The following is a 27,998-nucleotide window of genomic DNA, read 5'->3' on the forward strand; positions in this document are numbered from 1 at the left end:
ACCCGGAAGTAAAATGGAATAAATATATATTTGATTGTATTTGCTGTATAGCGGATGCGGAAGTTGATGTTACAGTAATTACTGACATCTGGAGAGACTGAAACTGATAATAGTGGATCTATTACACTACAGCGGCGTCTCAGCTCAGTGGTTGTCGAGTCGGGCGGTTAGTGAGGCCTCTATGGCCTGGTAGTGATGGTAAGTTACTCTTCTTGTTAAATGTAGCGGGTGGGGCTGCTGCAGCGGGTCCAGTCAGGGCCGACCTCCTCCTCTGACTGGGCCGGGTGTTTCTGCTTGTGGATTCACCAACGGTGACAATACAATTAAGTTCATTCAAGCTTAGTCACAGTAACATGTCTTGTCTGTAGTTTAGTTTCACAATTGGATATTTTCTCAAACGTTGGTTGTTAGGCTAGACCCGATTAAAGCTTACCAGCAATGATTAGCCTGCCCTTCTACATTCTAGTTATGATTGATATTTTATTGTAATGTGTAGAGATGCTGTAAAGTGATGTTGCTCTTGTTTCTGGGTCCCAGCCTCACTCAGTAAGAGCTACACTACTCAGACTGTCCACTGAGACCTGCTATCAGTCAGTTTTACACTTCTCAAGCTAGAACCTAGGAACCAGGAGAGGCTGGCACTGGGCAGTGCTGTGAGGGGAGAGTCATGCTGTGCTGTTAAATCATTGTTTTTGTGTAAATCTTTACTGGAAGGGACAGGGGTACCCCATCACAGAACTCCAAATTAATAATGAAAATCAATATTCTAAAGTTGAACTGTTTACATTTGGGCAAGAGTTAATTTGATGAATAATTTATAGATTTATTGGTCAGGTCAATTATCACCGGTCAAGTGGGTATAATATTTGAATTATTAAATAGACTGACCGATGTACTGACCACTGTGCAGTAGGTACCAGATAGCAGGTCACCTTCTTTTAGTTAGAGGAATAAATATTGACAATCAGGAATTCACTGCAAATGTTTATAGGCCTTTAAAAGAATGTCGGTAAGATAACATTTATTTTTTTATGTCTTACCTTAGTTTCATATATTTCTAGAGATATTTTGATAAGAATGTTTATGTTTTTAAACCCACACTGTCTGACATGATGACTGGACACAGGGTTTTTACCGCTGTTATCAGTTCTTACTCGGTTCGTAATAGAATTTGTAGAGGTCGTTATGATATTTCTTGCAGTACTGAACTTTAGACCTTTAGGTGTCAGTATTTAATCAATAGAAACAGACATATAGGTAGTCTATAGCGAGGCCTTTAGTTGCTATTGTGCGTCTATGAATGAAAAGGAACTCACTTGTTTATTTCAATAATTCTTCATTTGAATTACCAGTAACTGATCTTTTCAACGAGATATTCAATTTTCTTATTGACTGACTGTGTGTTCTGGCTTGTTTTTCTGTAAGAGCGTTCAGCAGTACACGCGCTCAGTGTTTCTCTTCGGAATTTATTTTTAACGTAGATTTGTATCTGATAAAAACTGTTTGAATTTAGTAAGTATCTCTTTCATAGAATCAATGATGATAGGTCGAGCTTTGAGATGGTTTAACTAGTAGGTCTAGTGTTGAGATGTATTATCTAGGTCTAGATTGGAGATATAGGTCGAATTTTGAGATAATGTGAATTTGAGATTCTACTAAATAATTTTAAGATCTAATTTGTAGTGAATCTTGTAAATGGTTGTGAGATAAGTCATCACATCACTTTGTAAGTCGTGACTCTATATTTTTTGAGTCCCTAATTTGTATTTCTGATTCAATTTACTAAGTGTGTAAGTCAAGTTCTAATGATCCTCACAACTGCAATGATCCGAAGCGCTAGTAACGCTGTATTTGAATTCTTTGTTTTATCATGAATCTGTGTGTGCCACTGGGGTGTGCTCTGCGGGCGGTGTGCCACTGGTGTGTGCCACCGGCAGTGTGCTGCTGGGGGTGTTAAGCTTAGCAATAGAATGTCGAATGCTGTATAGATGACAAATCTGTATATGGTTGAGATACTGATAAGTCTGTAGATGGTTGAGATACTGATAAGTCTGTATATGATTGAGATACTGATAAGTCTGTATATGGTTGAGATACTGATAAGTATGTATATGGTTGAGATACTGATAAGTCTGTATATGGTTGAGATACTGATAAGTCTGTATATGGTTGAGATACTGATAAGTCTGTATATGGTTGAGATACTGATAAGTCTGTATATGGTTGAGATACTGATAAGTCTGTATATGGTTGAGATACTGATAAGTCTGTATATGGTTGAGATACTGATAAATCTGTATATGGTTGAGATACCGGGGAAGCTGCCTTCTCCTTGAGATCAATACATTCTACTGCCACTGCTGTACTGCGTGGTAACCATGGCTACAAGTACTGCTGGTATTTTAACCACTTGTTGATAACATGTGTCTATTTACTACAACACAGGAGTGAGGAGCAGGCACTGGCAGTGGAGGGGAGTAGATCTCACTTTTTACTGATATGCTTCACCCTCTCCCCTCACCTGCATCACCCCCCCCCCCCCAGCAGCAGCAGCAGCAGCAGCAGCAGGTTATTCTCTCATGATTAAACTACAGATTCTTATCCTCTATTTTAAGCTCACACTATTGAGGTAAACAATTTATTAGATTAAATTCCGACCGTTGGTTTAGTTTTTATCATTGAAATATTTCCACTCTACGTTTCATCGGTTCAATCATCTATGCGTCATAATGGAATGGTTTCTATGGCAACTGGTTTTTATCGGGTATCTGAGATTCTATCTTCGAGTCACCCTCTCTCCCCTCTCCCTCTCTCCCCCTCTCTCCCCCTCTCCCTCCCCTCTCCCTCCCCTCTCCCTCTCTCCCCTTACCCCCTCTTGCTGCTGGTTCGTGCTATAGATTGTATTGTTGTTATTATTTAAAGTGTTATGGAATTTTTAGGTCAAGTCTCTGAATAATTGAATTCAATACAGGTTGTTATAGGAATGTGGTTTTAGCCCTGGTTGAATTACCTAATAATAGAAATCATAGATTCATATTGTTAAATTGATGATATGAATTGAGTAGTGATAAGAGTTTCTCTGTATTACAGGTAAGAGATTTTTAACCCTCTCATCGCTCGCTCACTGGTGACTGGTTATACATGTGTTGTGTTGTTTGAACTGTTTTTTAAAGAGAATTCCACATGGTATCCCGAGCCCCATTTCTGTCATGTTTGTACAGACTTTTTTGTACACACATTTTTTTTCCTGTTTGCTTGGACATTTTTGGTCCTTTCCATGCGAGCTTTTGGTGCTCTCCGTGCGAGCTTTTGGTCCTGTTCACACTGTAAGATTGTTGTTTTAGTTGAAGACTAACGGTACACAGTGACAGTACTGTATAACACTGGTTCGTCATGTACTCTCTGAATTATTTACGCACATTAAATATTTAGTTGTGTTTACACTTAAACAAATCCCTGTCTTCAATGAGACTCACTGGGTCTCACTCTCTTATACTACTGCAATCTATATTGAGATTTTTATTATCCGCTGTATGTAGGAGACAGTCAGTCTGTCTCTCCCTGTCTCAGACACCCTCTCCCCCTGTCAGTCTGTCTCAGACACCCTCTCCCCCTGTCAGTCTGTCTCTCCCTGTCTCAGACACCCTCTCCCCCTGTCAGGCTGTCTCTCCCTGTCTCAGATACCCTCTCCCCCTCCCCCTATCAATCTCCTCTGGGATGAGATACTGTAATTGAGTGGTAGATATAAATCTGATGTAAATTCTCTTGTGATATTTTCAGGATTTAGCGGATATTAATCAGACATCTGACTCTGGCAAGCAGGCATCCGACTCTGGCAAGCAGGCATCCGACTCTGGCAAGCAGGCATCCGACTCTGGCAAGCGAAGATCATTTCTACTGGCTCCGAAATCGTATAAAACTCAAACAACGACCGACGAATCGACGACGACTCTTCGTAAAGAGAAATCAGATAGTGGGATTATACCACCGGCGCCATCTAGATCATCGGGAATACCGACATCGAGATCGGATTCCAGAATTAAAAATACTAATAAATCATCAACGACGACTAGCAATGTACGATCAGGAATCCCGAAACCACCGGGCACCGGTAACCAACAACGTAGACCTGAATTACAGTTCACTGACGGTTTAAATAAAACAACTGATCAACAGTCAGACTCATCCGTGCCCGTACCCGCATTCGTGCCCATACCTGTGCCTGCATCCGTGCCCTCATCCACACCTGTGCCCGGGCTCGTGCCCGCGCCCATCACTGTGCCCGCATCCGTATCCGTACCCACGCCCGAGCCCATCCCTGTGCCCGCATCCGTACCCACACCCGCGGTGGAGGATAATTCAGACATGGAAGCACCGTGTTTTAAACAGGGTGATTATATTTGTATTTCCGGCGTCAAATTTGGAATCGTTCGTTATTTCGGAAGAGTTCATTTCGCGGAGGGGTTGTGGTGCGGTGTAGAGTTACGCGAACCGGATGGACGTCATGACGGAACAATAGAGGGCGTTAGTTACTTCAACTGTCCGGTGAATTGCGGTATATTCGCGCCGGCGCAGAAAGTTCAACTGTTCGCAGCGCCGGACATCACGTCACAGCCGGACACCGCGAAAAAAACATCGAAACTTAAACAACCGAGTAAAATTAAAACGCTGACGGACTCTGTACCGGATCAACCCGTAACGAAGCCGGACTCCGTACCGGATCAACCCGTAACGAAGCCGGACTCCGTACCGGACCAACTCGTAACGAGGCCTACGTCAAAATTAGTGAAACCTACAAAAATAGCTGTCAAAAATATTCAAACGTCGAAACAAAATGAAGAAAAACAAATGAGTTCGGGATCGAATTTACCGGTCGGGATCAACAAGAAAAACGAGATGATCGCGGGTTGGGTATCAAATATACCGGTATCAGGGATACCTAAACCAACAATTAAACCTAAACCTAGTTTGAATTCTACGTTTACTAAAACAGAGTCGACTTCAGGAGTCGACGCCAGTCGAGAAAACTTAAACCTGACATTTACAAAAGAGAAAACAGTTTTACCAGATTTATTGACTCCATCGGCTTTAATGAAAGATTTCACGGAAGGAGGAGAAGGTTTAATAGAATTCACAGGAACCGACGATGAATTAATATCTCACGATAGTCGAGATCAACTGATTATCGATAAACTGACTGAAATATCGACGAGTCCTAGTCACGATATCGATACTAACGATATTACGTGGTCCGCTATCGATAGTTCATCGTCGGAACATCATTCCGATATACCCCCGATAACATCTACCCCCGGTAACAACACCGTTAAAACAACACCAGGTGGCAGCACCGCTACGACGCCACCAGAGGCCAGCACCGATCATCTACATAGTACATCGTTAATAGATATCAGTAACGTGGATTTAGATTTAATTCCGAGCGGTGTCGGAGAGAACGATGAATTAATGACGACCAGTTCAGATACGATTAAATATAGATTGGATGAAACGTACGACGTCACTTCACAGCAGCGAGAACGCCCCCTATCAATCATCTCTACAACTAGTGTCGATACAGGTATGTAGATTCTCTCACTTTTCTATAGTTGTTGAGCTTAATTTCTGTAGCTTAGCTTCGTTGACATTTATTTACGTGAAATTGTTTTTTTCGTTTGTTTGATTTGTTTATTCCAAAATAACAATCTTTGAGTCTGTAGCAGGGTGGATCGATCCTGTATTCCACTATGGGTGGATTCAGGCTGTATTCCACTGTGGATGGATTCAGGCTGTATTCCACTGTGGATGGATTCAGGGTGTATTCCAGTATGGGTGGATTCAGGCTGTATTCCACTGTGGGTGGATTCAGGCTGTATTCCACTGTGGGTGGATCTATCCTGTATTCCACTGTGGGTGGATCTATCATCTGTTCCTCTTCAGTCCAAGCCACCATTTAAAAACTGTTCAAGTAAAACCTGAAATCCTGAGCAGTTGATACTACGTAGTTAAAACGTTACTTTGCTTTGAATCTGCTTTCACTGTTTTATTTCTAAGGCTATCAACCCGATAATGATTCCGAAGCTGGAACAATGACAGTGAATTCCCCGTGTGATGATTGGTCAGAAGTGATAGCAGTGTCGACCAGCACCACTACAACCAGTTCATCATCGATCTATAACTCAGATCATCCTCTACAACAAGCTTATGTTCAGAACTTTCACAATTATCAACAAGGTATCATTCAGCCCCCCCCCCCCCCCACTACCTTACTCTCCTCTCCTTCAGTTTACGATAAACATTGGTTTGGGGTTTTTGTTTTGATTTATTACAGACCATTCGATATAGTTTTCTATTAAGTAAAAATATTGCCTGTGTTAGAAGCAGAGTGTATCAATAATCTCTCTCTCTCTCTCCTGGCACACAATGAAACTAGTTTTTTTTTTCATATGTCATATTGTAGTTGTTTCTGGTGTTTTGAGTGGCTCTGTGATCTAACTGCTGTCTCTACCTCCTCCATTCAATAGGCATCCATTGTGTTAATCATTATACTGATTATTTCCCCTGATGGAATTCAAAATCATATTATCAATTGGCTGACGTCAGAGACTGGAGCACTTGAGCGCCAAGATTCAATTACTAGACAATCACTCATTAAATTAATTTTAATGTCCGCATAGTTGATGTAATTTCTGGTGCAGTTGGTCTTATTTCTGGCCTCAATTTTGGAATTGAAATAAAGAATGTCAAGATGAGATATATTATGAAGAAAACAAAGGATGAAATACAGGTTAAGGATTATAATGAAATGAGTCCTTCATATTGTATACTATAGATCTCAGTATGCGGTGCTAAAAAGCCGATCATTTCTCTGAAATAGCACAGCATTGTTTACTACCAGGCAATAGTGAGTTTACGCTTGAATAACGTTTTTTTTCTGATGTATTTTTCCAGCTATTATGAAACGAACTTTAAACTCGAAACCGGCAGAAAGTGATTCGGATTTATACAGTAGCGATGGCGGTACGATGATCGATGAGAATACTGATCTAGAATTAATGTAAGTTTGTATTCTCCTCCTCTGACTCTGCTGGATCAACCAAGTTTATAATACTAACGCACAGTAGACTGTGCTGTAGTCTTGAAGATCTGTTTATTGCTGATATGATACCAGTTTAATCATTTTTCGAACCGCATGAAGTATAAGTCATCCAGCTCTCAGTTATCGGACAGATTTTCTTGATCTGAATTTAGCGCAGTTTTATTACACAGTATTAAACGTGCTTTGAAGGATGAAAGTATTAAGAGTGATGATTGACGAGGGTAGTGGCTGATAGCGAGAGTTCTGCCCTGATGTTTTAGAGTGGGTTACATGTTATTGAAATGTTATATGAATGATTATTTTCAGGGAAGATGATGAAAAGTTAGAGGAAGATGAAGAGATCAAAGAGAACAGCGATACTGAAAGTCAATCCGATAATATCGAAGCTGAAGAAATTAATATTCATGAACTTTCAACACCGGTTATTGAAGACCTACCTGCAATACCTGATAATGAGACTATAGATGGAGCTGCGATCGCTACCGATGATGATTTATATAAAACCGATATCGCTGCAGTTATTCTCAGTATTCAAGAAGTTAGTGATGATTTAAAGGTTGAAGATATTGAAACCTGTGATGGATTGTTAGATGCTGATCATGCTGTTGGTTTGACGAATGCTGGTCATGAAAGTAAAGAAGCTTTGATAAATGAAGATGTTGAAATCGGTGATCTTGATAGCCGGGAGGTTCGTATTGACAGAGATACCCAGGACATTGATACCAGGGATACCCAGGATGTTGATACCCAGGATATTGATACCCAGGAGGTGCCTGATAGGGATACCTTTGAGCTGAATATTGAGGATGGTCAGGTGATAGATATTACTATGAAAAGCCAAGATACTGACATAGTTGGACAGAAGACTGATCAAAATGGACAAGGGGCAAAGCATGATGGACAAGATGCTGAACAGGATGGACAAGATGCTGAGCAAGTTGGACAAGATGCTGAGCAGGATGGACAAGATGCTGAGCAGGATGGACAAGATGTTGGTGTTGCCTCCAATGAAACGTTTGATTTTACAAAGAATGAAGATGATTTAAAAGTTAAAGAAGCTGATCAAAACGAAACTGATTTATCCGTATTGAGTTTGAATCAAGGAATCGTTATAGAAATGATTCATGTCGATACTGACGAAGATGAGGATAAAAATGAAGAGAAACAGAATGAGGAAATACCAGAAAAACAATCTCAAACCGATAACACAGACAATGTGATTGAGGTGAAGGTCGATATGGATGGCTTGAAGGTTGAAACAGAAGAGGTGAAGGTCGATACAGATGAGGTGAAGGTCGATGCGGAGATAGATGGTAATAAAAAGCTCGAGGAGACGGAAGGAAAAGAAACGGAATCAAAATCCGTAAAAACTGAGAAGAAAACGAAAACAAAACCTCAAACGAAGAAAGTCGTTAGTCCGGTTTCTGAGTATAAAAAACCGAATGTAGGATCTCGATTAGCGGATTACATTAATAAACCGGCGCCACCGCCTAAACCTAGACCTGAGAGAAAAACACCAGCAACTGTTATTCATCATAAGAAAAAAGATTCACCCGATAAAACAACAGTTAAAGATAAAACACCGGTTAAAGATAAAACACCGGTTAAAGAACAACCGCCAAAAATAATAATCAAACGAGAACGACCGAAGAGTAAATGGGAGATGATCATGTCTAAAATAGAGGAAAATAAAGAGACGGAAAAAGTGAAACCAAAAACTGAAGTGAAAAGTCGTATCGATAAAACAGCACCAGCGAATAAAGAAACGACTAGTAAACAGACGACTAAAGAGACTAAAACGACTAGTAAACCGACGACTAATAAAGAGACAAAAGCTCCTATAAAACGACGACAGAGCGCCCCGATGCCTGATTTCAGTTCCGTCAAAAGTCGTTTAAACATCGATTCATCGAATCAAAAACGTAAATTATCGCTGCATCCGGAGACAAGAATTCAGAAAAAAAATCAGGAGAATTTGGCTTCAACTTCAGCAGCAGGAGGAGCAGGAGGAGGAGGAGGAGCAGGAGCAGGGAGCAGATTGAGTTCAGCACGCAGCAGTAGATCTGATCTTAATACTTCATCATCTAATTCTAAACGTAGTAATTCTATTTGTAAGTATCTCTCATTCCCCTCATCCTTCCCTCACCATCCCCTCAACCTCTCCTAACCATTCCCTCAACCAATCCACATCCTCTCCTCACTCCTCACCCTCCATTCAACCACTGCTTATATTGACTTTATTTGAATTGTTTTTAAATTCAGTGCAAGAGAAACCGATGAATAAAACATCAGCGAGTTTGAAGAGAGAGAAATCACAAAGTACATTGAGTATGAAATCAGATATATCACAGGTTAGTGACATTCTTACCTGATTCGATTGTAGATATTTATGGCTGTCCACTGATAGCCTGTCCACATACCCTGTTCACTGATACCCTGTTCACTGAAAGAGGGGGCCTCAATAATCAAAAGTTAAGTTATTTAGAAATGAAATTAAGCATAATTAAAAAGTTGAGAATTGTCCTTAGATCTTAGCGAAATTCATGGATTCATATAGCTGATTGACTGTTGAGGTAGGTAAGGTGTAAGGAGTCTAATACTGGACGGTGTTCAATGTTTAGTTTGTTGTGAGATTCATGAATATTTTGTTGCTATAGGTTCTATTCGGGCCCAGACAGGCCCCCGGGCACACCTCTGGGCAGCGGCGTAGGCGCCGAGCTACTGTTTGCTGTAATTGTGAAATATTGGTTTGTGTTTAAAAATATTCAAACTATTTCTCGATATCTCTAATACTTGTATCATATAAAACTACCGGGTTTAAACTCAGTCTAACTTCTATAAACCACCGGGTTGCCCTCACTCAACTCAACCTCATTGAACCTCAATACTCTGTGTTTGTATCATTGAATAAACTTTATCGCTTCATAATGAAATAATGTGCTCTGCTAAAACGTGATAATTTGCTGCTCTATTTGTAGCTTATATTTGTATTCACTGAACTCTGCGTTCAATACTATTATCTACTAATATTAATTTATGATCATTATTATTTTTGTTCTGATGGATTCCAGATAACGGGTATCAGTAGCTGGACCCCTCCAACCTGTATCCCTCCTTCCCTCCATCTCACATATTAAATGCCGCATAAACCATTCTTGCAATTTTTGATTGAAAATTATCCAGAGCAGGAAGGGGGATGGCTCCGAGCTGAGGAAGGGGGATGGCTCCTAGCTGAGGAAGGGGGGATGGTTCCTGGCTGAAGGGGGGATGGTTCCTGGCTGAAGGGGATCTCAGGCTGCAGTTTTGATACCTGCATTTACTATTATGTTGATAAACAATTGATTGAATTATTTTGTTGTTTGTTTGTAACAGCGAAACAGAAAGAAGATTACATCCTCCTCATCCTCGACTCTAAAACAGCAGCAGACTGATACAGCTGTGAGCAATTATATATTAACCCTTTATAATCTCTCGACACAGCTGATCTTCATCATATCACACTGAATCGGATTGTGATCGCTCTGTGATCGCAATGGTTTATAAAGGGTTATTATATTTCTGGTGTATAAAATCTGTAAATTTGGTTTGCTTTTGATTATTTGTAGTGTTGCTATTAGACTCTAGGTGTCACTACTGCGGTTAAAGAAAGCTTTCTAATCGATATTTAATATTTAATTAAGGGGCGGAGTTTCATCGTACAGGTGTCAATCATATTGTTACTATCCTGGCTGTGTAAATCAATAATTGATATAACCAATATTAGTTAATTGTATATAATAGTAGAGATACCAGTATCACGTATTGATGTTAAACTGTTGGCATGAATATACGTAGTATCTTTGTTGTTAATGAACCTACCTTACAGGGTGGGGCGGGGCGGGGTGGGGCGGGGCGGGGCGGGCTGGTCTCCCCAATTTCTGGCCCTACGCTCTTCCCTATATTTGTATTGTACACACATGAGACAAACTCTCGAGTGGGTTCCTCTGAGGAGGTTCCTCTGAGTGGGTTCCTCTCAGCGGTTTCCTCTGAGTGGGTCCTTCTGAGAAGGTTCCACTGAGAAAGTTCCTCTGAGAAGGTTCCTCTGAGTGGGTTCTTCTGAGAAGGTTCCTCTGAGAAGGTTCCTCTGATGTTCCTCTGAGTGGGTTCCTCTGAGAAGGTTCCTCTGAGTGGGTTCCTCTGAGTGGGTTCCTCTGAGTGGTTTCCTCTGAGTGGGTTCCTCTGAGAAGGTTCCTTTTAGCGGGTTCATGGAGTGGGTTCCCTCAATTATGATTTATGTTTGATGATTGATGTGATTAATCTATTTAGCCGATCTCTCACTGGGACTCGAATTAACACCACATCTTACAGTAATTATCGCTGATTGGTATCTCCTCCTCTCTCGATATTATCAATGGCTGCTTGTTTCATCGTTATATCATAGATTCTAGGGGGCATTGAAACTATTGATTTAAATCTAATTCGATCAATCTTAATTTAACTCGTGGCCTTTAATTGAATTAATCTCTAAATCAATTCTAATCTATTTAATTTATTATCTATACGGTTTATCTATGGGTTAATGCTATATACAGTACTATATATATATATATATATAATATGTATTCATGTATATTTTGCTTTTTAAATTGTTTATGAATCATGAAAAGTTTAGTAATTATTTGTTTCGTTAATGTATGAAGCTCATTGTATTCAGTATATTGATGATTGTTTTGCGTATTTTGCTTGCGTTTCATTTTTTGGAATGATTACGCTCGATGCTCTCTCTCTCTCTCTCTCTCTCTTTTTCTCTTTCTCTCGAGATTCTGTAATTGAGAATTTATTTGATATTTTCAGTTATCCGTGAATTCTTCCTCGGCGTCCAGTCGACCAGTAACGCCCCGTAGTGGTGTCAAAACGAACCGCGTCAGGAGACAATCTCTTTCAGCTAGATCCAATCATTCAGGTCAGTTTCAAATATAATCAACATTAGATATCTACACAGATACATGCACTTGCCGCAGGTCGCTTCAGGTCTCATGCAGCCAGTAAATGAAATATTCTCAACAAGTGAATTACAGGGCACTCTGAGATACGAGAGAAATCCCACAATAATTCAGTCCGATGATGGCTAATAGTCTTTAGCGTGAAATACACTTTTATTCAAGAACTTTTCATCTTTCAAATTATTGTAGGATTTCTCTCATAAATTTCAGTAACTTTGTCGCGTGATAATCGAGGGGGTGTTGGTTAATCAGCTTCGTACGAAGCGCGCTGTTGACTATAATCTCGATATTTTTAGTTCAAGTTTGAAATATCTCAATTTACATTATTTACGTTACGCAGTTTGCTACAATAAATTTTTATCCAGAAATATCAAAATCAAAGCTATCAGATCAGCTGTGCGATTCTGAATTTAGCCGATGATGCAGGAGAGATGGATTGATGCTGATTAATCTAGTTTTTTTTGCTCGAGGCTCAGAGATGTTTTTAAACGGAATATGATTCATAGAAAAATGTGTGAAGGTTACGAGAGATTTACCTTCCCTCCTAAACTCACAGTTTCGTTTTTCACGAAATTAACAATCTCGTCAAATTAACAAACGCATCGATTGAAAAAACAAATACTTTAATTTACATTAAATTTACAACAAATCGAACAGTAACATATTTCCGTGGGGTTTTAATTATCGCTAGTCGACTCTGACGAATTTAAAAGTCTAACGAATATAAGGATTGTATATAGTTCTCACAGCTTGGTTCTCTATAGCCTATACCATATGTTACTGGTAAATATCTGCTTCATTCTGGGAACTGCACTGGCACCGAGAGTATCCGCTGTCTCGATCGCCGTATAGTATGCCTAACGTTGGCTGTTTTGGACGCAGGAGGGGTAAAGCCCAAATTACACCCTTGGCTAATATCGATGAGACAGTTCTGGAATCAAAAAAATCTTTTAAACTTTTCAAGAATAAATCATCAAAGGGTGAGTGTATGAGAATGTTTATTTCAGACTCAGAGAGCACATCGGTTTTACACATCGGTTTGTGGTGTACCTGGTGTAACAGTGATTACAGTGATTACCAGTACAATGATTACAGTGTTGTTGTTCGCTTGGGTTCTGATGGGAACAGCTATTTAGTTATTGAGTATTTGATCTATCTCTAGCCTAGTGCCAGTGGAGAGTGAATTTAACCTATATCAAATTTCTGAATTCATTAAAATCAATTTATTTATGAAGTTTGATGTTGATTTTCATGAGTGAATGAGGTTTATTTGATCTCAACAGCAGCTGTCGCTGTCGCTGTCACTGTCAGTCTGCTGACCCATTACTCTTATACTGAGCAAATACAGAGTTCAATATGAGCAAAAACATTTCATATTGATCTGAAAAGGCAGGTTTTAAACTCATTTTTTTCCAGTGGGTTAGTAAGAGGAACTGCTGTCATGAATCAATCATTGAAGTGATCAGTTTTGATTTGTGTGAATCAGATATAGTTGAATGACTCATATTCCCTCTCACTCTCTAGTCTCTCCTCTCTCTAGTCTCTCCTCTCCCTAGTCTCTCCTCTCTCTAGTCTCTCCTCTCTCTAGTCTCTCCTCTCTCTAGTCTCTCCTCTCTCTAGTCTCTCATCTCTCTAGTCTCTCATCTCTCTAGTCTCTCCTCTCTCTAGTCTCTCCTCTCTCTAGTCTCTCCTCTCTCTAGTCTCTCCACTCTCTAGTCTCTCCTCTCTCTAGTCTCTCCTCTCTCTAGTCTCTCCTCTCTCTAGTCTCTCCACTCTCTAGTCTCTCCTCTCTCTAGTCTCTCCTCTCTCTAGTCTCTCCTCTCTCTAGTCTCTCATCTCTCTAGTCTCTCATCTCTCTAGTCTCTCCTCTCTCTAGTCTCTCCTCTCTCTAGTCTCTCCACTCTCTAGTCTCTCTTCTCTCTAGTCTCTCATCTCTCTAGTCTCTCCTCTCTCTAGTCTCTCCTCTCTCTAGTCTCTCATCTCTCTAGTCTCTCCTCTCTCTAGTCTCTCCTCTCTCTAGTCTCTCCTCTCTCTAGTCTCTCCTCTCTAAAAAGTGTATATTTAGGCTAAAAAGTGTATTTCATTACATCTACTTCCTGTTTATAGTTTGACAGCCTTGACACTAGCCCTGACCTGTGACATTACAGATCCCCAATGGCTGGGATATAACCCTAACCCTAGGTCAGGTGACCAGTGACATCACAGATCCCCAATGGCTGGGATATAACCCTAACCCTAGGTCAGGCGACACCAGTGACATCACAGATCCCAATGGCTGGGATCTAACCCTAACCCTAGGTCAGGTGACCAGTGACGTCACAGATCCCAATGGCTGGGATCTAACCCTAACCCTAGGTCAGGTGACCAGTGACATCACAGATCCCAATGGCTGGGATCTAACCCTAACCCTAGGGTCAGGTGACCCTAGGTCAGGTGACCAGTGACATCACAGATCACAATGGCTGGGATCTAACCCTAACCCTAGGTCAGGTGACCGGTGACATGACAGCCAATCACAGAACCAGCTCTAGGTCAGGTGACCAGTGATTGGAAGTACAGCATCTGTCAATAGTGCTGCCATCTTTAGACTAATTGTAGTACTACTCACTACATTGATGTACACAATATTTACAAAATATTTGTAAATATTTGATAGTAAACAATATAAGTGATACTACATGCTTATAGTATAAACACTGGGGAACATTCACATACAACTACGTAATTCATTCTATTATCATTAATAAACTTATAGTCATTTGAATAAATAATGAATTTAATCCTAATAATGAAATGATTCGCTTGTTATTCTACAAATGACGACAAGTTGTTTTTACTTGAGATTTGCGGAGGATATTATTTTATCGTAGAGTTCAAACCGTGTGATGGACCTGTACAGTGTCGCCACTTTGCTGCTGCTGCTGCTGCTGCTACGTACCGATATTGCTGGTATCCGTTGCTATGGTTACTGGTTGTTCAGTATGATTAATGATGATGATGGAATTATTCATGTGAGGAATGAGTCTCACAGAGAGACAGACAGAATGTGGGGAGAGAGAGGGGTGGAACAGGGTGACTGAGAAAGCAGTTTGAGAGGAGAGAATGAGGAAAGAGAGAAGAGAAGGAATATGTTTTATGTTTATTCCCATTATGAAATGAATCTACTATAGTCCCTGTACATTTTACTTGAATCTGTAGATATCAGGGGTTCGGGGATAGGGGTAGGGGGAGGGTTTAATCCTGGTGGGATTATCTCATACACATGGATTACAGATGTGGATCAGAAAGAAAGACATTGATTCTATGTAAAACATCTGCAGTAGTTACACATCTGGTTGAAATATTTCATCTTTAATGCGGAGATACCTGATACGGAGATGTGATATATTAGTTAATGTTAACTAATATTGATAACTGATTATATTAGTGTGTGTCTCACAGCAGTGTGTGTAATAGAGAGAGAATGAACGCAAGCTGCTCTAACAGCACACAGCACACAGCACACACACAGACACTACTCACTGCTAACTGACTGTACACGTTACAGCGTCACCACACTGTCTATATATACAACACCACCAGTAACGGGTACTGTCGTCGTCGTCAGTGTCTGTCTGCCTCATCGGAGATTTAAATCACTGGATTAAAACGTAATCGTAGTAGTTTGGATTATCGCAGTTTGGATTATGATAATTGAGGATTAGTTGAGGATGGTTCAGTTTGATCTCAGGTTGCGTTGAGGGAAGGCGTTGGTCCGATCTTATTGATTCATTCTCTCACTGATTCTTTTCTCAGTCATCAATCAAATGAATTATATTAAAGAAAGTCTCGCGTCGTGCGATTGAGAAGGTTTTTTATTTTCTATTGCGTCATTATTTTATCAGGGTTTACAATACACAGACATGTAGTGCGTATTGACACATAGAACAAATGTTATTTTAAATTTCCTCGTCGACAATTCTTTCTTCTCGTCGATGGAAAGAAGTTCATCTTTTCAAAAAAAGATTCTTAACCAGGAAAATAACTGAAATCAAACTGATTGTTTTTATCTTCATTTCACCATCGAAACGAGCGGAATGAAATTATTTATTAGAAAGATTTGATCCGATAAATGATTGGTCGTTTGGTAACCGTGGTTACAGATTTGAAGAGTTATATCATGATAGAATATAAAAGAAAAACAGCTGTTTGGTTTATTGATTTATTGATTATTTACTGATATAGGTATCGGTATTGATAGAGATAGTAGTAGGTCTCTAAAATATTTTGAACATTGTTAGAAATGTATTGAGATAGAACCGTATTGAGATAGAACCGTATTGAGATATTGAGTATCTCAATTAGTAATCAGTTTATTTGCACTAGAATTGATACATTTTGTTACGATGATGCAATTCATTTAAAACAGATGAATTTTTTTATGAACTGATTTCAGAAATTTCTATACATTTTATCAGTGAATAGAAAGTATTCAATGATTGTAATATTGAGAAATATTGTGACGAGACATGATTTATAAACTCCCTGTAGTTTTATATAATAATACAATAGACATTTAGTTGTAAGCTCTTCACAATAAACCAGATCCGTAAATAGAAAACTGTCTGAATACTTCATTCACGCCTTAAATTACAATTTAACAAAAACGTGCTTTTTGTCGCAAACACATCGTCATGTAATAATACAGAATGTACATACAGAATGTGAGTAACCAACGTTTTATACGTTTCATCAGGATCAACTAGTAAATACTGATCATACTCTGATTGTTGTGTGGAATATATAGTTTTTTCTGATTTTATGGTTCAGTTCACTGAACCGTTTAATCATAATCATCATTATAAAACAATCTATCGCTATGGTAATGCGCAGATATAACGGTGGTGTTTGTTGAGTTGATTTCGAGAAATGATGAACATCCAGGGATGTATTATAAACGGTTGCTATAACGACACGGACCCGGGTTAAATTACCTCAGTGTTACGGATACTAGATACCGGTATCATGACCGGGTATCGCTGGATACCGGTATCACGACCGGGTATCGCTGGATTCCGGTATCAATCGGACAGACAGGCAGATGGTCAAAATGCTGCTGAGGAATTTGATGGAATTTAAAACTTGACAAGATAAGATTTGTTAAATATCCATGACAATGAAATTAAATACTCAACGCCCGGCAACCAGTGACACTAAACCGGGATCAAAAACTCCTAGAGTTAACGCTAGGAGTTCAGCAGCGACCGGAGGGCCGAGTACGCGTCCTCGCGGTGGAGCAGCGGGATCGAGTTCACGACCTCACAGTGCAGCAGCAGCAGCAGCGACCGGGACAGGGACTACTCCAGCTAGGACTCCAACTCGTAAAAAACAATCAACAGATTCAAAACCTGAACCAGCCACATCGGTTTCACGCAGTTCCCCCGTTAAAAAACAAACAAAACCGGCGACAGCGCCACCTAGGAGTACGCTACGTAATAACACGGCGACCTCTCCGTTAAAACAACGCGACTCAACAAACAATAATAAACCGGCATCTAAATTAACCCCGACTAAAACTAAATCGCCTCTTTCTAACGGTTCTCGTAGGTCTAGTGTAGATGTAGTTGGTAAGTAGTGATTGTACACTGAGGGTTGTTACGTTTCTATCGACGTTTCATCACGGTTTTGATTTGTTTGTATTTTATAGATTCAAAACCTCGACCGAATTCAGCGGGGGTCGGCGTATCACCTCGCGGTACTCCTAAAAAATCATCAGATACAACAACAACAGCCAACAAGAAGTCACAAGGGACTCCAGAGTCATCTAAACGTTCAGGTAACAGCACCCCTTACACTCATCCCCTCAGTCCTTCCCCCCTCACGTTGTTCAACCCCCCTCATTAATTCTTCTCGTAACCTCGTAAAGACTATGTACATATAGTTTGAAATTGATGTGTCATATACTTAGACACTATTTATAGTTTGAAAAAAATGGATGTTGATATTGAAGACAATTTCTGTGCGTCTCGAGACGCTTTGACCTTAAAGAAACGTTTGAGAAAAAAACCCTAATTCAATAATCAGATTATAACATTGTGTCAGCTCACTGATAACAATGAGGAATGTAGTAAGAATGTTGATTGGCTGAATTCTATGAGACAGTAGGGGGGTATGATATATCGATCGTCTCGCTCGCTCTGCAGTCAGTTTAAAGCGATGGATAAATTTCATGGGCATCAGTTTTTATTCGGAAAAATGATGAGATTTTCATTCAGATATTATAACATTTATACAGGTACATGAAATATCTCAGCTCAGTTTACAAGTTATAGATTTTCATGAAACTAAAATCTTGCCGTGAAAATTATTGTATGAATTGTTGATATCTTTTGCAGATCAGAAAACTAAGAAATCAGGATCACAAGTCGGCGCCCATCAGCCCGATTTAGTGAGTAATTCGATCGGATCACGGGCCCACGCCGCCCAAGAGATTAGTCGTTTAGAAGCCCTATGCGAGGCCCGCACGAAGGAACTTAATTTAACTAAGATGCAACTTAAAGACAACATACAAGGTTTCGATGCTATGGCGATTATGGTGCAGTATCTTACTACTGAGGTTAGTTTTTATCTGTTAGCTGTGCTCGATTTTACTTTATGATAAACGTAAATAAAACAGTTATTTTTAACTCTGAACATCACTTGTAAAACACACTCAGTGAGTGCTTACGATTATTGAAGAGCTGATATTTTTCTTGTTTGATGTAAATTGATATAAAGCACTTCTCTTCCCCCCCCTCTCTCTCTCTCTCTCTCTCTCTCTCTCTCTCTCTCTCTCTCTCTCTCTCCGCTCTCATGCTGAGTTACACCTGGGTGATTCACGTTTACTGAGTTAGAGTTTACTATGTTAGAGTACAGTTATAAAAATGTTAATCCAAACATTGAATATAATCAGCAGCCTACAGCACAGCTCTCACACTCACTTCCTCTTTAATCTCTTTCTAATAATGGCTGATATTGAAAGACTTAAAACTAATGTCTGATCAAAAGGGTTTAATGCACAAGTCAAACAATTTCATTAACAACAAAAGTGATTTCTTTCAATATAAAGTCTTTATTATATCCATTAGTCTTCATTTCAACTCTGAGGATATAACTCCTCCACCCTGTAGAAGGTCTCCCACCCTGTAGAAGGTCCCCCCATTATGTAGATGGTTGTACATATAACATATAAACTGATATAAAGATCTTGCTTTATGTTTTTTAGGTGGATGCATTTTCGGTGCCAAAATTGACTGCTGATTTAAAACAAACTCAAACTACAGTAGCCGGGCTACAGTCTCAACTCGGTATGAAAACATACCTCGCAATTTACTATAATCTACTCTATTGAGTTGTGTTACTGTGGAACTGGATCCAGAACTGTAGAACTGAGTCCATAACTGTGGTACTGGATCTAGAACTGTGGAACTGGATCCAGAACTGTGGCCAAAAGTTGCATGTTATTCTTGAATGAAATATGACATTTCTCAATTTAGCTTCACGCCTATTGATTACTTATGATTGATTATTGATTACTTTTTCCTCTACAGAAAATTTATCTACAGAAAAATGCGAGTTGGAAACTTCGATACAAGACTTGATTGAGAAACATAAAGAATCAACGGAAACAGTTCAAACTGAGCATTTAACACAATTACAATGTCTCGAAGAGAGATTAGTGAAAAAACATTCTGAAGAATTAGAAAAAAGTAAGTTGTGAAAATTGTAACAAAACTGATTCTATGGCGGTGGTAGATTTAGACTGGATTAATCTGATTTGAAATATTGTATAACTCAGTTCAGTGTTAGGTATGAAATGGTTAGTTCTTCATTTTCGATTCTTTGAACAACTTCTGGAGTCAAATCTGGATCCATTTCAAGTAGAATTGGGTTCTAGTAAAGTGTTTATTGAAATAATTATGTAGAATTTTGCATGATATTTAATTGTTGTATGAGTGATTTGTGTATTTTTCAGTTGTTGACCAACACTCTCATGAAGTAAACACTTTAAAGTCATATCATGAAAAGCATGTAAGTAAAACTATATATAAATATATATATATATCAAGTGTTTACCGCTCTGTTAGAATATATGAAATTAAAAACTGAAATTTTATAAAAGTCATAGTTTTTGAAAAAACCTCTCAATTCCCTTTAAAGTCTTGAAGAAAATGTTTAATTTGCTCTTGTAATAATCCGTATTAAGGTGTTATTCATGTTGACTCTGTCTCTGGACTCTTTCTGCTGTGACTTGGAGTCAGTTTAATATCATAGACTAAAATTCCGAATGAATCTACAAGCTCAAAATATCTCCACAATAACGTTGAGCTGTTTTTTGGATATGTTTAATTGCGATGAAAGAATTTGACTAAATTTGTCGCTGTTTTGATGTGTTTACAGTTAAAAACAGTCGAAAGTGAACAAGAGAATTACATGAAACATTTAGAACAGAGTCACAGTGAAAGATTATCAGTGCAGGGACAGAAACATGAACAACAACTTGATGGTATGTTAGTACTACTGTATTATAAACACTGGATACTGATTCAAACAATAAACACCCCCCTCTCCGTCTCTCCCCCTCTCTCCCTCTCCCTCTCTCTCCCCTCTCTCTCCCCTCTCCCTCTCTCTCCCTCTATCTCCCCTCTCTCCCTCTCTCCCTCTCTCCCTCTCCCCTCCCTTCAAGGACAGCACTCTCATGAAACTCATTAGAAAACTAAGAATTTGGATAGAATAAATTCATTTGAACTGATAATGGAATTAGTTATTTTGGAGACTCCAGGCTGTGTAACCGTCTAGAAATTGAAAGGTTTCTCTAAGGAAGACACACACCTCCGTATTGCTGTCTTCCCGCCCTGAGACTGATCGGTTTATGAGAGGGTGAGATTGTTGTGATCAGTATCCGGTGTTGATGTTTATTTTCTATACAGTTAAACGATATCAAACTGAAACACGAAGAAGCCGCGATCGATTTAAAATCTCGTCAAGAAAACGAACTGAAAGAATTTGAGGAGCGCGATCAAAGACATATCAGTGGTATGATTAATCGACACATGGGGGCGCCGCTACACAACTCACAACATTGGAAACTTTTTAACCCTTTCAGTGCTGACTAATTTATACCCGAAAGGGCTGGAGATAATTTGAAAATTTTGAAAATTCCACCTCACAGTGCGTTAAATAACGGGCATACTGCTATATTGTATCTACTCCGCAGCATTAGTAACTACGTTGCAATATTTCACTATGTTTGACAAGTGCTGCGAAGTACTGAAAGGGTTAAATATTGACTGAAAAACAGTGCACTATACAAAATTGGATCATTTGAAAGTTTTCCAGTGAACCAGTTTTTATCGAGCACAAAACATGAATAAATGCGATATAAACTCGTCTGCTAACAGAACCAGTCCGTCTGACAACAAGGCACGATTCTTTCCGTTAAATTAGGTTTATTTAAGCGACTGACACGATGTAAAAATCAATCAGTCAAAAGAAAGTCGATGCCAACACTTTAGAATGTTTGCTCGTATGTTATGGATATAAGTTGACAGTTGCAGGTTTTATTAACACACTTGTGATTGTCTGGGGAAGATATTGCATAAATTAGAAGGATATCGCTTTTCGCTGTAGGGTTTCACAGTGAAATATAGATCAGTGGAATTAGATCCTTGTAACAGAAGGAAATATCTATAAATTTCTCGTATAGAATAATGTTTTAAACTGTGTATTTATGGATAGTTTAGTTAAAACTCACTTTATACAAATTCTAAAGATTAATACATGAAATTTATTCATTAAAACAAAAATTAAAGGACATATCACAGACTCTAGAGACCATCGCTAGGTTAGAGAGTTTGAAACAGTTGTGGTCTTTTTATTTTAATTTTTGATGGATAAATTTTGTTTAAAAAAAATCTATTAGTCTATATATTTTATGTTTGTATATTAAGTGGGTTTTAACGATATCATCTATTCTCCACGTCTTGAGTTTGTACACACTAGTCTACGATAAAGTTATGGATAGTTTAGAACTAGCCGATGAATTGAGGTCGATCAGGAATTGTTTGTCAGTTAAACACGAACTGTTTACATCGAAAATAAATCAATTGAAGAAATGCGCTTCAGATTTCGGTCGGATTGGATTATCAGTAAAGAGTAAGTTTGTTGCAGGCAGGGAAAACATCGCTCTTTAAAAGAGTAAGATTAAAAAACTCCTGATTATATACCAATAAAACTGTCACTGCTAATGATTGATTTGTATTTAATGTACATAAATAGATCTTTGATTCATGGCATTGATTTAAATACAACCTTTATAAATGAACAAGTGATTCTCAATGATTTTCATCGTGTATATTTTGTGTCTTTGTTTTTGTAGAGTTGCAGAAAAACCACGAATGCAAATTAAACGAAATAACGCAAAGATTTGAGGAAATAAAATTCACCTTATCGGTAAGTGTAACGAGCACCAGGCAGAGACCGGTTACATCAGACATAATCATCGTAAATTCTCAAAACCTCACAGACTGATTACAGTAGACAGAAATACCGTAAATTCTCTAACGCTCTGTGATTATAAGAACAATCTCTGAAAAACTGATTATCATGATTATTTTTAGGATAAGGTTTATACATTAAAAGCTGAATGCGATGAATTAAGGAATCGAGCTCATTATTATGAGGAAGCCTTGCAACGTGATACGGACTATAAAGTACAGGTACATAACTATTCCTCTCTACCCCGGACCCTCGAACAATACATGTTTTGCTATGGTTTGTCCCGCTCGCTAGAATGTGTTTTACGTTAAGCTTTGAAATGCATTAAACAGATGACATATTTTTCACCCTTGCAACGAGTTTTTTTAGTTGTGTTTGTTAGTTTTTCTATTTGTTAGTTCAGTTTTTCGTTGTATGTTTTTTTAGTTAAAACCGTTGAAATTATTTCAGCGAAAAACATCAATTAATCGTAAAACTAGTGGAAATGATGAATCCATGGATAAATGCATAGAGGTATCCTGATAACTCCTTCCTTTCCCCCTGCTTAACCCCCTTAAAGCCCCTACTGTGGTCGTCAGACTGACTAATAACTATTTCACACTAACCACTCCCCCTCCACACCCCTCCACCCTCAGTTTGGTTAACGGTTGCATGATATGGTGATATTAACAAGTGGCTTGGTCTCCCGCACCCCTCTCCCCTAACCTGCTAGATTGGAGTAAGATGGAGATGGATTAGCACCTGGTTCCAGCATTTAGATCCATAGATCAAACTCAAAACAAGTCATAATTTTGTGATCAAATTTTTGTTCAGATTCAATGTAAGCCTTCATTCTGGAACCAGGGTTTTGTGAAAATAATGTTGATTTGGTGGTTGAAATTGGCACAATTGTGAATCTCTAGGGTACCGGGCACCATGTACCAAGGTAATGTTCACTGTGTACCTGAGTAGTGGGCACCGGGCACTCTGTACCAGGTAGTCATAACACATTAACAATATACATATCTATAACACAACAATAACCAACATTCATATTTCTGATATATACTACAAATAATCTGATGTATTTAGTGCGTCTAGTCTGTGCATTACCCTTTCAACAAAGCTCATAAAATTGCAAAATAGGAAAATGTATATATAATCATTTCAACTACTCATAAAACCAATGCAAACAACACCTGATTTTATGAACGGTACGATGTGAATTTTAATTTCGTTCATTTATTTACAGTTGGCTCTAGCTCCTTACAGAAGTCTTCCTCAAGAAATAGAATCGATGAAAACTATTTTAGAAATGAGAAATCAAGAAATACATGAACTTCGAACGAAGAAACTTGAAATGGAGGAAGAAGTAAGAATTGAACGGTTTAATATCTGATATTTCGAGGTTCAACGTGTGTGTTCTCTACGGTATATAAACTGTTTATAATTACAGCTGAAAGAACTCCCTCCGTCTCGTGAAAAAATCATCATGCTCGAACAAAAAATAGAGAATCTCGAAGCTATTATAAACATCAAAAGCGATTACGAAAAGTAAGTTTTTCCTTCTACGGAATTCGGGGGAAAATTGAATTCGTTGAAACTTGTTTAAATTGATGATCTATGATGATCATGATGTCGATGACTTACACTTAGCAAGTTGAATTGTAAATAGAAATTTGGTCTCATTGACAACTTGAATTTGACTGTTCAGTAAACCTCATACATGGCTCAACTTGGTCTGACAGAAATTAAATTATTCTCTGATTTCCTCTGGTCTTTCTTTCCCATCACTCAGACTTCTCTGAACTCTGATTTTACCGGTTCCAGTTTGTCCCGGTTTTTAAATACTGATTGTTATCTTATCAAATTGTTAATAGCTAAAACTTTTATTTCATTTATTTTCAGGCAACTTTCCGAGAAACAACAAGTTTTAATGCGTAAATTAGATCGAGAATCTAAAGCTAATAAACGTTTATCGATGAATAATGAGGAGTTAGTTTACAAACTGGAGGCGACATCTCCGGTTCCGACTCCGGTTCCGACTCCCGGAGACTCTCGCAAACTTAAATCGCCTACAATGGTTACCGTGGATACATCGGAGGTCGTGCGCAGGAGATCGCAAACTAAATCTCCGCCGGGAAGCGGCGAGGATAATTACCGATCGTCTCAAGTTCCGATCAGACGTTCGATCTCTCGTACGGGAGACGTCAACGAAAACAGAAAATCATCGACTTCTAAATATGACGATGAAAGTAAGTACTATCAGACACTATGAGATCATTTCTCTACGTGATTACCGGTATGTGATCACTGGTGAATGATCACTCGTGCTGTGATCGCGATCGTCTTAACCGTGCATGGAACTAAAATTTGCCGGGAAAATGATGGAATGAAACAGATTTAAACCGCATGAAGTGAAGCTACCTGCGTGTGATTCACATCTCGGAGAATTTTGTCTCGAAGTTTGCGTCAGAATTTGTGGAATTTGAGCGAATGAATTGGGTTTGAGGATTATTAAACCTGCATGTGAGGAGGAGAAACTAACGACTCAACTCTGCATGTGAGGAGGAGAAACTAACGACTCAACTCTGCATGTAGCGTCAACTACTACTCAGATTGTCTGCATGTTTTACTGAATACTGAATGATTGTAGTCTAGTTTCATGGTCCAGGACTCAGTTCCACGGCTCTGAATTTGACTCAAGAGTTAACCCTATTGATATTGAATTAATACTAACTTACATCTGTGGAACTGAATCGTGGCGACAGTTTTGTAGTCAGAAGATTTATGTATGAGCCCAATTTTGGTTTTGTGGCCAGTCTTACAACGTAACATCAGTCATAAGATTGAACTCTGATTTTGGACTCGTTTCATTCACAACTGTAAGACCTGGTACGAAGCTCAAACATTGAATGAATCCTTTATTAGGAGTTGGATTTGATTCTGGTCTACGATAAAAACTGACTCTTTCTTCTAAATCCGCTGTTATTTATGGCATGTTTTATTTTACAAATTGTCTCTGTTCATGTAGAATTAAGAGTACGATGTACTAAAAACAAATTTCAATTCTCTGTGCTAAATAAATGAATTTGAAGTGCAATATTTAAGGAATTGTTGAATATAAAACTGTATCTTGTTTTCGATAGTTGTTGTATCTCGCAATGATGATTTTCTGATATATTTATAACGGTGAGAATTGTATGATTTTATTGCAGACAATTCGAGATGAAGTGGTTTTGAGCTAATCTTCCCCTTCAGGGATTTCCCCTCATGTCTCGAGGCCCCCAGGTCTGATGAAGTGTAGTTGATTGTTGTTTATTCGACGTAGTCACGGTTTCAAAATTTTCGATTTCTGAATCGTCAAAGTACGGGGGCAGCCAGTAGAGGGCAGTGCAGAGTATGACCTCGGGGTATTCTGGGTTCAGAGTTTAAGTGTACTTACCGATTTAAAGGAATTGTGTGAATAATGTTGTCAAGGTCTTCAGTTCTCTTGTAATGTCGATGTAAATGAAGGGTCCATGTTGTAACATCTTAAACGGCAGCATCAATTTCATTCGCTTGCTTCAAACTGTTTAAAACTCAATTGATTTATGTGTCACAAATCTGTGCAAATCATTAACTCTACTACTTTATACAGCAGGGTGCCAACTTTTAATATTCCTCTGGTTTAAATGGAGGCTTGTAATGAGGGATAAAGCAGGGATTCTGTGGAAACATCCGGGATGCTATGTATCTGTACAATTCGGGCGGTATCTACCTGATTCAGCTAGGGTGTTTTGGATACCGCTGCTGTATTTCGGATACCGCTGCTGTATTTCGGATACCGCTGCTGTATTTCGGATACCGCTGCTGTATTTCGGATACCGCTGCTGTATTTCGGATACCGCTGCTGTATTTCGGATACCGCTGCTGTATTTCGGATACCGCTGCTGTATTTCGGATACCGCTGCTGTATTTCGGATACCGCTGCTGTATTTCGGATACCGCTGCTGTATTTCGGATACGGCTGCAGTATTTCCGATACCGCTGCTGTATTTCGGATACCGCTGCTGTATTTCGGATACCGCTGCTGTATTTCGGATACCGCTGCTGTATTTCGGATACCGCTGCTGTATTTCCGATACCGCTGCTGTATTTCCGATACCGCTGCTGTATTTCCGATACCGCTGCTGTATTTCGGATACTGCTGGGTAGTTTCCGATACCGCTGGGTTGTCATGGATACCACTGTGGTGATATGTTGTAAATAACGATAGTGTGTTTTTGTTTCACTGGTGAACTGAGGTCTCAATTCACTGAACCTGCATAATAAGCATGTGAACTCTCTAACACTACTGACCATTACTGACCACTACTGGGTCCCTTCTTGTGACCGCTACAGGTCAGTACTGATCAGTAGTTGGCTGCTAATGACCAGTAATGGTCACTAATGACCAGAACTGTGCCAAATATCTGTGTTAAAATGAAGCTTGTAGATGATATTTATAAAGATGTTTTTGTGATACGTTTCATGCTTGATCGATGATATGTGCAGTCAAACCTCTGTGAGGAGAACACTCCTGGTGTTCACTCAGTGTGGTGTGCAGGTGTTCACTCAGTGTGGTGTGCAGGTGTTCACTCAGCGCAGTGTGCAGGTGTTCACTCAGTGCGGTGTTCATGTGTTCACTCAGCGCGGTGTGCAGGTGTCCACTCAGCGCAATGTTCAGGTGTTCACTCAGTGCGGTGTGCAGGTGTTCACTGTCTCATTCTGAGGTTCTCGATGTAAATTGTGTAATGTATAAGTGTCAGTCCGATGTAATTATTTAAAAACTGTTTGTACAGAAGAGATTTTAAATCAGTATTTATTGAGAGCTACTAGAAATATGGCTTTTAGAAATATATTTTGTTTTCGTTAATAGAATAAGATATTTTCAGTTTCTCTATGAAACTAATTTTCTAAATTTCCTGCGACTAATTTATTTGATTGTGTAAGAATTTTTTTGGGGGGCTAAAGGATTCTGGCTATGTTCAGAGTAATATAAGGTAAATCTATAATTGAAACTGGTCCAATTCATTAAATACATATCATTTCTTCATTTAATCCCTGCTATAAGATACTTATCATAAGTGTCTGATTCATTTTAAACAGTTAAACAGTAATGGTCTAGTGTCTATTTATTTTCAGAGTCTTTTGTCAGATATTTATTTATATTTTGTGCGTTTTCTCTGTTGATCTCCACTCATTTCATCTTTAAACGCGCAACATGTATGAAATAAGGTGTCAGCACAACTAGTGTACTTGTAAGATTATGCAAATTATATGTTAATTAGGCTCTATTTGAATTCGTTGCCAGTGTAAAATTAGTGTCATTGTTTATTTCAAGCCTAGTTTATTTTTAAGAATTCAACTCCTGTCAACCATTCGAATTATTTTGTCAATGTTTA

General features: G+C 38.9%; 1 protein-coding gene across 1 annotated transcript; it reads left to right on the top strand.

The window, feature by feature from the left end:
- The first annotated feature begins 56 nt into the window (after nt 1–56).
- On the top strand, nt 57–27,989 carry LOC141906364 (uncharacterized). Its single transcript, XM_074795613.1, has 20 exons — nt 57–198; nt 3,781–5,578; nt 6,052–6,231; nt 6,949–7,054; nt 7,403–9,207; nt 9,359–9,447; nt 10,469–10,534; nt 11,930–12,038; nt 17,765–17,893; nt 18,453–18,673; nt 19,322–19,403; nt 19,647–19,805; nt 20,072–20,127; nt 20,497–20,602; nt 22,475–22,548; nt 22,716–22,814; nt 23,044–23,106; nt 23,825–23,944; nt 24,029–24,126; nt 24,481–27,989. Exons 1-20 carry the CDS (start codon nt 196–198, stop codon nt 24,848–24,850), a joined length of 5,733 nt encoding a protein of 1,910 aa, XP_074651714.1. The 5' UTR covers nt 57–195; the 3' UTR covers nt 24,851–27,989.
- The last annotated feature ends 9 nt before the right edge of the window (nt 27,990–27,998 follow it).

Source organism: Tubulanus polymorphus, chromosome 5 (assembly GCF_964204645.1).
Source record: "Tubulanus polymorphus chromosome 5, tnTubPoly1.2, whole genome shotgun sequence".
In the NCBI taxonomy this organism is placed as follows: Eukaryota; Metazoa; Nemertea; class Palaeonemertea; order Tubulaniformes; family Tubulanidae; genus Tubulanus; species Tubulanus polymorphus.

Bases quoted from the DNA above. Each gene is read 5' to 3' on its own strand.
- LOC141906364 (XM_074795613.1), top strand. The intron at 6,232-6,948 runs GTATCATTCAGC...GTATTTTTCCAG, and splicing joins CTTTCACAATTATCAACAAG to CTATTATGAAACGAACTTTA. The intron at 7,055-7,402 runs GTAAGTTTGTAT...GATTATTTTCAG, and splicing joins AATACTGATCTAGAATTAAT to GGAAGATGATGAAAAGTTAG.